Genomic DNA, 11,890 nt, shown 5'->3' on the forward strand with positions numbered 1-11,890 from the left:
TAAAATAATAAATTAAATATATTTTTTTCTTTTTTCGTGATTTCCTGCGAAACAAAGCAAAAAGGAGCATATGTCTATAGGACTTTTTTTCTTAGTTTTTTACTCCTCTACACGCTCCCGAAGTTTTGCCATTTAATTTGGAAACACCCTGTATAGAGGGAGAGAGAGAGAGAGAGATGTACAATTACGATGGTATCGTCTATATATACATGTAACTTTTATTTGTAATTTTTTTGTAAGATTGCATATTTTAAAAATATTTGTCTGTCAAGATTAAATTAATAGATCATTTCGTATAATTTATAAATATAAGAAATAGATTTTTCATAAGAATCAGTTTTTAATACTTGGGTGAGGAGAAGAAATAAAAGAAACTTAATTTTCAATGTGTTAAACAACTGTCGTGTTTGATTTTCGGTTATCTCCAATTCCTCGACATTTGCAATCTGCTCGACGTGCTCCTTCAGGCTGGGCATAGAGTTCGCAATCGGTGGCTTGGCGGCGGTGGGCGCCGGTTTCTTCACAAATCCCGTGGACGTGGTGAAGGTGCGGCTGCAACTGCAGGGTGAGCTGGAGGCACGAGGCTCGTACCAGAAGATATACAAAAACACCGTTCACGCCGCGTATCTGATAGCTAAGCACGAAGGTATATTGGCTCTACAAGCGGGAATTGTGCCCGCGCTCGCCTTCCAGGTGGTGCTCAACGGTATCCGCTTGGGCGCATACAAGTCTGCCCAGAGATACGAACTGATCATTGACAAACAAGGCAATACCGATGTTCTACGGACCACCCTGGTGACCGGCATAGCCGGCTGCGTCGGCGCCGTCCTCGGCAGTCCGTTTTATCTGGTGATTGTTTTAATATGTTCATACACTCGTCCTTCCTGCAACGGAATCTTCCCTCAAGCAGAACGAGTCACGATAACGGCTCACGATAAATGAATTATTTTGAATCGAAAAGTGACTTTTAGGAATCACTTTAGAATAATTTTGATGATGCACGTATACATACAATGTACCCTGACTTCTATTCTACTTGGAAAGTCTCTTCGTCTGTTGAAAGTTGAAACTAGATTAACAAAAAACATGAGATAAAATAAAAAAACCACGGTTGCTCGCAAGTGAACACATATATGTACATCAAATGTCTTTGGATCAAAAGTTGATTTAATAAAAATACAAGAGATATAAATATGTTTGCCTAGAAATATAAGCAATATAAGAGCGTCATCGCAATTATTCTTCGCAGGCGGATTACAGCTAATTGGGGATCATACATTACAATTATCCCGCAGGTCAAGACGCAATTACAGGCGCAATCTGCAAAATCCATCGCCGTGGGCTACCAGCACAGTCACTCGGGATCGTGGAATGCCTTCAAGTCCTTGTGGATGGAGGGCGGCGTCGCGGCTTTATACCGTGGATGGAACGCCAACATGTCGCGCTTATTCGTCGGCTCGGCGACGCAGTTGACTACTTTTGGATTAGCATCGGACTGGTTGCGCTCGCTAAATGTAAGTAATACTTGACCGTCTCTCCACACTTTCTAAATATTTTCCTCCTTTACCCTGAAATGAGCTCCCTAGTCACCCCTAGTTTCCTCTGCCGACAACTGCCGGCGAACAGCCAAAGGTAACGGAAACATATCGCGCGATTTTATATATATAAAAATATAAAAAAAGCCAACAACAATTTCGATTTCTTAAATCGCGAAGTGTAGTACATACATACGTATCTAAAAGCACTGATCGGTGATCCAATAGACCTCAGTGCGAGATTCGAGGATTACTCATCGATACGACGTGACGCGACGTGACGCGACGAAGCGTTCTTTATTTCTCTCAGATATTTCCAGATCGCCCAATATTGCTGACCTTTTTGGCCTCCGTGATCGGAGGTAGTTGCGTAGCCATCACCATGCAGCCGTTCGATGTTTTAGCAACGCGGTTGTATAATCAACGTGAGTATATCGCAAACCTATGGTGGAATCAGATTCTGATTCCACCATGCGAAAACCTACGTGGCGAAGCCTGTTGTGTTAAACGCGCGATTTACCGAAGGCCACGATTGTGTTGCTCAACTTACAACGATCAACGTTTGCACAAAATTGCAATTTCATATATTTGAACGTACGTTGAATAGCGGACAAATAAAAGTAAGTAAAACATCCTCATTCTTATCCGATAAAGTATCACTCTTCCTAACGCGTTCGTTCGGCTCGGGATCTTATGATAAGAGTGAAGATAAAATGTTTAATAATACGCGACTATAAATATAATGTAATATATGCGCTACTATAAATACGACCCTAATGCGCGTGACTATAATATAATTTGCATAAAGGATTCGTCGTAAAGTTTTTCAAGCGGGTAATATTGAACATTCGATTAGAGAAAACATTCAAAAATAGAAGACTTTGATCGCCCTAAACGCCAGACTTTTAATAGCGCAAATTTCGCAAAAGTAGGCGAATTTTATGCGTTTTATTGCTATCTTTGAAAATCGCCAACTACTAAAAGTGTTTTAAACGTACGCATATGTACGCAGAGACAGACGCGGCCGGCAAAGGTGCTTTGTACAAAGGACTCGGAGACGCACTCGTCAAGATATTCCGCACCGAGGGTCTGACAGGCCTGTACAAAGGAACGTTCCCAACGTGGATGAGAATAGCGCCGCATACGGTTCTGTGTTTAGTGTTTTACGAGAAACTAGATCAACTGTACAATAATTTTAGAACACGAACTGATTGATGTCAATTTTAAATATGTATAAAAATTATACATGTATTTCAGTGTATTTATATACTTCCTAGGTGTATGCAAAGCGAGACTTTTGTAAGATTTTTCAAGGATGTTGAATATTAAATATTACATATCTATTCGAATAATTTGATGTTACGAATTGGCAGTGATCGCTCGAGTGTAGATAGAAATTTTAAAATTATGGACGTATGTTAAAATATTGTATAAATGTAAAAATCTTAGCCGCCTGTACTCTAATCATCTTTGTGCGTGCGAACATCATTCTGCACTATTTTTGAATACTTACGAGATAGAACGTATGCAAATAGTCAATAGTATATAAAATTCGCTCACATAGTGCTCCTAAATTTCGCTCGAATAAATTAACCGGTTAAGTGGTAGGCTTTTTAAAACATTCCGTGCCAAAAGTGGTAGGCGTCAATTGTGAACTAAAATATACCAAAATTTGGCCCTGGGGGTTTTTTGGGTCGCTGATTTCATTTCGTATATAAACTGCGGGGGTAAAACGTAATTGCAATATATATACAAAAATCGCCATTTTCATTCAACGTATTAGTCGCCATGTTGTGTTCGCCATCAAATTTTACAAATTTGACGCCAAAATCGAGTTCAGAAGCCCAAAAAACAATAGTATACCAAATTTCAAGCAAATTCGTTGAATAATATAGAAGTTATTCAAGATGTGCATATATGCTACAATACCACTTTTGGCACGGATTCTTTTTGTGCATATATGCTACAATACCACTTAACCGGTTAATCTTGCATCAGGAAGAGCCTTCTTCTTTACATTGATGTGCTATTACATGAATAAGATATGAGCACAACTCGCGACATTGTCATTCGCGTACGAACAACGTGTGGCGGTAATGATTTGTTGATTTCGTATTAAAAAACTGTATAAAAAGTACTTGGTCGAATTGCAAACATTCAGTCTACGCAGCGAATGTTGCATTCGGTTTTGATTTGAAGCCTTGAGTCATAGCTGCCGCTATTTCGGTCGTGTTTCGACCTCGCGTTTCAGGCAAGTAGGTCCTGTAACAAGTAACAACAGTTTCACATTACGTTGCGAATCGTTTATATCGCGCATGGCCATGGAATAATAGTAATAAAATTATATTACGTACTGATTGATTATCACCAAGATCTGTATGCACCCAGCGAAGATCAGAAAGACGTACGGGCCGATCGCAGCCTGTAACGAAGGGAACATCATCCCGACGAGGAAGTTGCCTCCCCAATTAAACATGCTGCCTAACGACATAGCGGAAGGCCTAGGACCTACATCGAACAATTCGGAACCGATGAAATACGGTATAGGACCGAGACCGATACCGTAAGATATAACGTACACCAGTACCAAAACGGTGGAAAGCCATGACATGAATGAGCCTTTGTGCTGTAAAAAGATGTATACTCAGCGATGTATACCTTTGCCAAGATTTGCACTTTACTAAGAATCAACGTTATTTTAAAAATTAAGTAAAAGGAAGAATTGTATTTTCGATTGATATGGCGCTTATTAATGATCATATGCAAATTTGCAAATACATTTTTTAGTTCTATAAATCGCGCCGATTCGGCTTGTCAGATTTGAAACGCAATCATAAACTGAAGATGAAAATAACATCACAAATTACATTGATCGCCAATTTAATAACGATAATGCTAATAAGCGTCTTTAAAGCACTACAAAGAATTTATTGCGAAAAATATCACTTCGGCTGGTATTTGAATCTGGATCTCTCCCTAACTCATTTTGTGCGTAGATAAGTGCGCAATACATTCTTTGCTGTGTTTTAAAGATGTTTATCAGCATGTGATTATTTAAACTGACGATCGCTTTGTGATGTTATTTCTAACTTTAGTTTATGATTGCGTTTCAAGCCTGACAAAATGTGTTTTCCATAGATTTTGTTGTACATTGATATATGCTTTGTGGCTATAATCAGGGAATCGAGTTGACAGAGCGAAAGAGTATGTATCTTCTATCCTTTTATAAGAATTATACTACTGCACAAATTTGAACATAATGTTATATAAATATGTATAAATTTCAATTGTTTTATTAAATTTGCACTCGCACATAAACATTATTAAGCATCAAGTTCTGCTTTGACCAAAAATAGGATTCTTTCTCTTATTTGATTTATTGTTTGTTATCGGTCTAATTTTTTCACCTATAGCTGTTTATTTTTAACAATTATTTATATATATACATAATGTATACATACAATATATTATTGAAATTATAATGTAAGAAAATCGTAAAAATATGCCATTTAAAATTATTACAATTATTTATACTTACAATTAGTGCAATAGAGAGTTTCAGAAAGAGAAGGCATCCTATGCATAAGTAACAACTCAGGAACAATACTTTTCTTCTGCTAAATAGTGACATTACCAGCACAGAAATCACCGCCATCCCCATATTTGCAACACCAGTGGCTAGAGTCGCATATTGAGCACCGGCAATTCCCAGGCCAGCACTGAGGAATATCGTGTTTGAGTAATAAAAAACCGCGTTAATACCACTAAGTTGCTGACCAAATTGCAGGAGGCACACTAAGAACAGAGCTAATCTCACAGTCGGTTCTCTCAACACGCGCTTAATGCTCCACGTTTCACTTGCTGATCTTGTCGCTAATTCTTGTTGCAAGCTAGCGATCTCGTTTTGCAGGAGCATTATGTCCATGTTGCGCAAACGACTGAGCTCTAAAAGCAATCCGAATTTAAGATATAAAAGTAATAACGACAAACGAGCTAAAACGCAAACTCATAGATTATGGTTTATATCATACACTCGGATGATAGTTTGTAAAAGATAGTTGTACACACCTTTAAGAGCCATTCCTTGTTCTCCTCTGATTATGTACAGATACTTTGGACTTTCCGGCAAAGTCAGTACAGTTAATAATAATGCAGCGAGGCATAGCGGTGAGAAAGATGCTAACATTATATGCCAGGACTCAGGAGTGCCCAGGACAGTTTCGAGCCCGGCAATTTGGCCCATCAGTACGCCGCAGGTGATACCCAATTGACACAAGACCCCGACAGCACCTCTCAATTTTAAAGGTGCTATTTCAGTCATGTACATCGGGAGCAAAGCAGTAGCTAGACCACCGGAAAGTCCTACGAATATATTTAGAAGCATTACATTACATATTATGAAAATTTAAATCAAATTTAAAAAATGAAGGCTTATATGTGCCTTCAATTTGGAGGTACAAAAGTCGGCCAGCTTTATTCTTTTTTAGTGAAAATGATTTTTTAAGTAAATATAACATCGTGCCAAACACATTCCGTGTTCTTTTATAAGGAACGGTCATATTTCAACGGTTTTCCCTTTCTTAAATATCTTGCATAATATACTTGGCACAAAAATTTATTGTTAATATTGTAGTACGATAAGTTTTAAAAAAGGAAGCTGACCAGTTTTTACACCAAATTGTTCAATTATAGTTCTATTGCTACATGTTCTTGCATTGATTAAATGCCTAATTGGGATCAGATTAAATCGGGCACGGATTGAATTAACGATTTCTTAACTCACCGACAATCACTCGGCCAAGCAGAAAAAGCTCAACTGAGTTCATAATTCGTACGAACATGAACAGAACGGCTCCTACAATCCCGCAAACATTTCCAATGCTCAGCGCGCCTTTCCGTCCGAATCTGTCGCTCAACCAGCTAGCGATTAAAGACCCAGACACACCTCCGATAAGAAAAACTGACACTATGGCGGACCAGAGAACCTGGAGCTCATGGCTGGACAATTGTACATTATATCTTTCCCTGATACTATCATTGCAGAACGATTGCATAAGCTGTAAGCCGAATATACGACAGTATAGTTTTAGATAACACTATGCTCGATGAAATCGCATATTAGTCTACGAACATGAGCAGGATTGTTCATGACACCTAAGTTATATCCTGCTGGTAATGCTGATCCCAGGCAGCAAGTGGCACCGCCCAGTACCAGCAACGAGGTCCATCCACCAGGGTCGGCATCGTGTGCATTGTTACACTCCTGTAAAAGAAATTACGCAGATTATAAATTATGTATCTCACATCGTGAGAAAATTTTCTCTCCTTTTAAGTGAAAGATGAACTGTTTATTACGCATAATAAACATTGATTTTGCGTAACAGGAGCGATATAACTTGAAAAATTTCTTTGTTAATTCTTACGGATAGTACAACTTACAGATTAATATATATTTATGAGCTACCATTATTCTCTATTTAGCAGTATAGTCGCATAACAAATGCAAATAAATAATACGTTTAATGCAAATACAAGTTATAACGTAATCTATAAATGTTACTTGCAGCATCTGTTGGCACAAATTTTATTAATATGGCGATGTATGAAGATGGATTCTGATAATTTCATATCACGTCATCAATTATGTTTAGATATCGTCTGCTTTGCGAAACAATCATTAATAAAGAATTGTTTAATACAATGTAATATCGCGGTTGTAATTTATATGGCCGGATTATATCAATGTAATGTTAAGCCTAATAAATTTAGTGAATATTTCCAGTTATTCTTTTTTTTTTGCTTTACTGATGCAGAAAAAAAGAAAAACGCAAGTTCTGATTTTCAAAATTAATTGAGTAGCCAACACTGCGATATCTTTAAAATAATGTACGGGCTTCACCAATCTCTTAAAAAATAAAATTTACGATATGTAAAATCAGAAGACCATATCGCTCACGCAATTAAGCATCGTAAACAATATGAAGTGTGTTCTGCACTCTCGTAGACCAATCAGTGATAACATGGAAAAGCCAGGACGGAATAAAACTCAACAAAACCATGGGCATACCTGTAAACTGGTCAAATAGCCAACTATGCATTATTATGAATTTGTCAGTAAGCACAAATATACCCCCTTTGACCGTTTTGTCTTAAGGGCATACACGCATTTGCAACGCGCGTGCGCGCGCTCAGCATATTCTTCTGTCAACTAATACGAATTAAATTATGGGCTGCAATATCCATATTAGCATCGGATGTACACATATCAAAATATAATATATTTCGACTCTAATGATAATTCTATAACTATAGATACAAATATATCTCCAGCTCGAGATACCATAAAGAAACATGCATCAATATAAATAATGAGTGTTACGTTAGCAAAGCGATCGTTTATTAGCTTATAAAATACTTAATAAAATACTTAACTAATTATAAAACAGCTTAATAAGCTGACGTTATGTCGTCATTTTAACGTCATTTTGTCGTCATTTTAACGTCAAAGACATCTTTAATACTTTAATCTCAGTACTTTCCTTGGAAATTTTACTTATCACATCAAATACTGTACTTTGTCATGTGATTTTGCTAATACAGGGAGGATACACAATTAAGAGCATATCTCAATCATTTAGGAAACGTACGGCTCACATCAATTAAATCATAACAAATCAAAATGGCAAGAAAATCTTGATTTTTTCAGTCAGAAAAGTATATATTATAAAATACTATATTATATAATTTACAAATAACATTATACATACAATTGAAAGAAGCTCATCATCAGATTATAATATTAAATAGAAAAACCAGAGAGAGAGAGAGAGAGAGAGAGAGAGAGAGAGAGAGAGAGTCATATTATCTTTAATGGTAGTACATTGCAGATGATTAAAAAAACTGCAAATAAACTAGGGTAATATTGTCCCTATTATATTAGTGTGCCTTTAAGCCAAATTGCTTATTACTAAATTAATTATTAAATATTGTAGCTTTAATTTTATCTGCTTTTCTTATAATGCATGTATATCCTTAATCTAAATTTTAAAAGATGTTAATACTTAATAATTTTTGATAAGAATAAGAGACATATTTCGTCCCGGTTAGTGCGTCCTCCAAGCGGCGATGGCCCTATTAATGTGTCCCCAATTTGTGTACATTTGACTCATTTTAACATATAATTACTAAAACAGATAATACATGTAAGCTAATTGTTCAAGTTAATATTACATAAATGATTATTTTAATTATACTTATTTCAATGTACATACACTCATATCACACAACGTTCTCAACTCCAATACAAGGCACACTAATAGAGACAAGCTTAAAACCTTGCGGTATGTATACTATGTGGATTCACATAAATTCCTCATGTCTTTCGGAAAATGTTTAAAATACTTTAATAGTTGAAAAATAAAATATTATCTTTGGTATCGTATACACTAATAATTCAAGTTAATAAAAAAAATTTTTTTTCTTATATATTTGTGTTAGTTTTTATTATAGAAAGATTATTTAAATATAAAAACACACTAATAGGGACAGTTACTCTACTTCGGAAGAAATGTAAATGGCGTGACGTGATAATTGAGATATGCGTCGCTTTGATTGAATTAAGAAAATTAGGACTGAATCGAATAATCACCAATGTATGTACAAATTAGATAATTGCATTGATAATTTGTACGTAATTTCTTTTTTCCGAATACAAATTGCCTTGACATTGACAAGTATTTGGCGTCAAAATTTTTGCAAAACACAAAAATCTCTTCACACACAGGCGCTACGTTTAATAAATGTAATAAGCTTGCATATGCAATAATTATTATATACCATTGATAACAGCGTTTGCTTGCGAAAATCAGATCTATACCCCTCAAACGATCTCAAATGACACACAGGCAGCGCCTGTACGGTACAACAATTGTATTGATAATTAACGCATGGAATAATATTTATTAAATCTTTGCGATCGAGTTAGGCTCAATTTCATGTAAGTACTATACTTTAAGTATTCGAAATCAGTATGAGATTATAAATAAACAAATGATTTTGGAATCTCTATAAGTTTCTCTCATAAATAATAAAAATTCTTTGATTTTCGCCAATTAAATCATCAGCTGGTATCAACCAGATTCTTATTGCGAGAGATAATTTAAATCGCACAGAATTAAAGAAAATAAAGAATACTAATTATAACGGAAAAATAAAAAGTCCGTTCAAGTAATGCTTAATTCACACTGGACGCAGCAAGCGTCAAGCAGCGAAGCAGCAAGCGTCAAGCAGCGAAGCAGCAACCAACCAGCAAGACGATATTGTTTACGCCACTGTAAATATCGCCTCTGATTGGATGAACTAAAAGAATACACCAATAACAGCAAGCGCTCACTCAACTGTTGAGTCCGCTGAATGCGCCCAATGGGTGCATCCAGAAGCGCAGAACGCTCAGTGAGCGGCGGTGAGCGGTCGTGCTTCTTGATGCACCTTTGCATTGACTGCATTCAGCAAAGAAAACTAATTAATTATCGCTTACAAGGGAACCTCTCGAGGTGATAAATTCTAATTTTAATGAAACTTCGTGAACTTGTAGCTTACATAAAGAGATGAATTTAGAAAATATCAGTTGCGGCCCAAAAACAGTTTGAAGGGGTGAAATCATCCCTAACGTGTATAGCGGTTTTCAACTTTTTCCGTTATATCTCGAAAAATGTTTGAGATATAAAAAAATGTTTTATACAAAAGTTTTACAACAAAATCAGCTGTATTCATTCGCGTTTTTAGAACAATTATTTACCAATTTTTTGTCAAAATTTTCGAAAAAAAATTGTTAAATATTATTCTAAAAAAATATCATTGATATGAGTAAATAGAGGTAATTTTATTGTAAAACTTTTGTATAAAACTTTTTTATATCTCGAATAGTTTTCGACAAATATTAATTCCACGTAGAAACCGTTTGTTAGACGAAATGTACAAAAAACTTTTATTCGTAAAAAATAAAGATTAATGAAAATATAAATACATTTTTTGTATCCTAATGCCCAATTTCTTCACTTCTTGTGGATACCCTTATCCAGGAGATATCTCCATTGTATTCTGGGAGATATCTCTTGGATAAAGTTATCTAGAGGGGTGAAGAAATTGGGCATAAATCGTTTTACTACTTAATAGTTAAAAACGAAATTATCTTAAAAATTATCTAGATAAAAATTTTTTTTAATTTCATTTTTTATCTAGATTAATATAAAGTTTAGTCCTTCACTGGATTTAACAAGTAAGTGTAGGAACCAATTATATTGAAGAATTACCAGTGTTAAGCTTAGATAATTAAAAACTATCTGAATATAGATAAGATAAATCACACAAAAATGTATCTTAGATAAGATAAAGTTAATCACCTTCATCTTATCTAAGATACATTTTTGTGTGATTTATCTTATCTATATTTAGATAGTTTTTAATTATCTAAGCTTAACACTGGTAATTCTTCAATATAATTGGTTCCTACACTTACTTGTTAGATCCAGTGAAGGACTAAAGGCAAGAACCAATCATATTAAAGAATTACTAAGCGCTAACTGATTAGTTTTCTTTGCTGAACGCAGCTTTTGTTGCTTTGTACAGAAAGTTGAAACGACATCACACAGACAGCTGTGACACGGAGAGCACAGGAGAGCAATGGCTGCGAAACTTACAGACTTCCGTGGTTCTCCGGCCAACGATTTCACTTTTGATACGTCGAGGCACAGCGCGGACACGTCGGTCTCTGCAAGCATAAGGAAAAAATTGCTTATACCCCTTATTCGAGCGCTGTTCCGTTATTCAGAAAATACGGAGCGTGCAAGACTGCACGGTTAAATTAACAACGACGACGATGATGATGCGGTCGTACTTATCGCCGGTTCGCACTACTTTCATGAATGAAGATGAGAACGCGACGCGACGTACTGATGGTGGCTAGAGATCCTCGAGTAAGAGATGCGCGAACTTCTAACATTTGCAAGAACATGGCGACCTCCATTATGTGTCATATGTGTGTGATACTTGTATGTTTGTAAGTACAAATTTAGATAATAATGATTCAATATTATTATGCCATATAAGTCGTAAAATTGATGTGGTAATTGAAAATATTGTAACCCATAGGCATATTCCTAACCTAATAATGTACATGACTTTATAACGCATAAGTAAACAATTATAGGTAATATTCTTGAGGCTTTCACGGGTGTTACCTATGTGACAATCTTGCGTTTCGCGGGTTTTCTCCGTGTTCAGATCCATTCTTGGAATGCCAACGTTTCGTGAACCTTGCAGTTCACTTCATCAGGGCGAGGAGCAGCCTGATACTA

General features: G+C 35.9%; 2 protein-coding genes across 4 annotated transcripts in view; one reads left to right on the plus strand and one right to left on the minus strand.

Annotated features, from left to right (window-relative positions):
- Positions 1-3,527, plus strand: part of LOC108728910 (solute carrier family 25 member 35) — a 5,566-nt gene extending 2,039 nt beyond the window's left edge. The window contains exons 2-5 of one of the 2 annotated variants that reach the window (XM_018457725.1): positions 468-849; positions 1,296-1,514; positions 1,846-1,960; positions 2,548-3,527. In XM_018457725.1, coding sequence (XP_018313227.1) covers positions 468-849; positions 1,296-1,514; positions 1,846-1,960; positions 2,548-2,750 — 919 coding nt within the window. In that variant the 3' untranslated portion in view covers positions 2,751-3,527. Of the gene's footprint in view, positions 1-467; positions 850-1,295; positions 1,515-1,845; positions 1,975-2,009; positions 2,122-2,547 lie in introns of those variants that run through there. The other variant, XM_018457726.1, reaches the window with a different exon arrangement.
- Positions 3,528-3,654: 127 nt separating this feature from the next.
- LOC108728909 (solute carrier family 2, facilitated glucose transporter member 1) overlaps positions 3,655-11,890 on the minus strand; it is a 36,369-nt gene continuing 28,133 nt past the window's right edge. The window contains exons 2-8 of one of the 2 annotated variants that reach the window (XM_018457722.1): positions 11,234-11,304; positions 6,667-6,798; positions 6,319-6,592; positions 5,604-5,897; positions 5,074-5,480; positions 3,890-4,161; positions 3,655-3,797 (exon numbers count right to left, since the gene is read on the minus strand). In XM_018457722.1, the coding sequence (XP_018313224.1) occupies positions 3,698-3,797; positions 3,890-4,161; positions 5,074-5,480; positions 5,604-5,897; positions 6,319-6,592; positions 6,667-6,798; positions 11,234-11,304 (1,550 nt within the window). In that variant the 3' untranslated portion in view covers positions 3,655-3,697. Of the gene's footprint in view, positions 3,798-3,889; positions 4,162-5,073; positions 5,481-5,603; positions 5,898-6,318; positions 6,593-6,666; positions 6,799-11,233; positions 11,305-11,890 lie in introns of those variants that run through there. The other variant, XM_018457723.1, reaches the window with a different exon arrangement.

This window comes from Mycetomoellerius zeteki, unplaced genomic scaffold (genome assembly GCF_001594055.1).
Source record: "Mycetomoellerius zeteki isolate Tzet28-1 unplaced genomic scaffold, Tzet1.0 scaffold658, whole genome shotgun sequence".
In the NCBI taxonomy this organism is placed as follows: Eukaryota; Metazoa; Arthropoda; class Insecta; order Hymenoptera; family Formicidae; genus Mycetomoellerius; species Mycetomoellerius zeteki.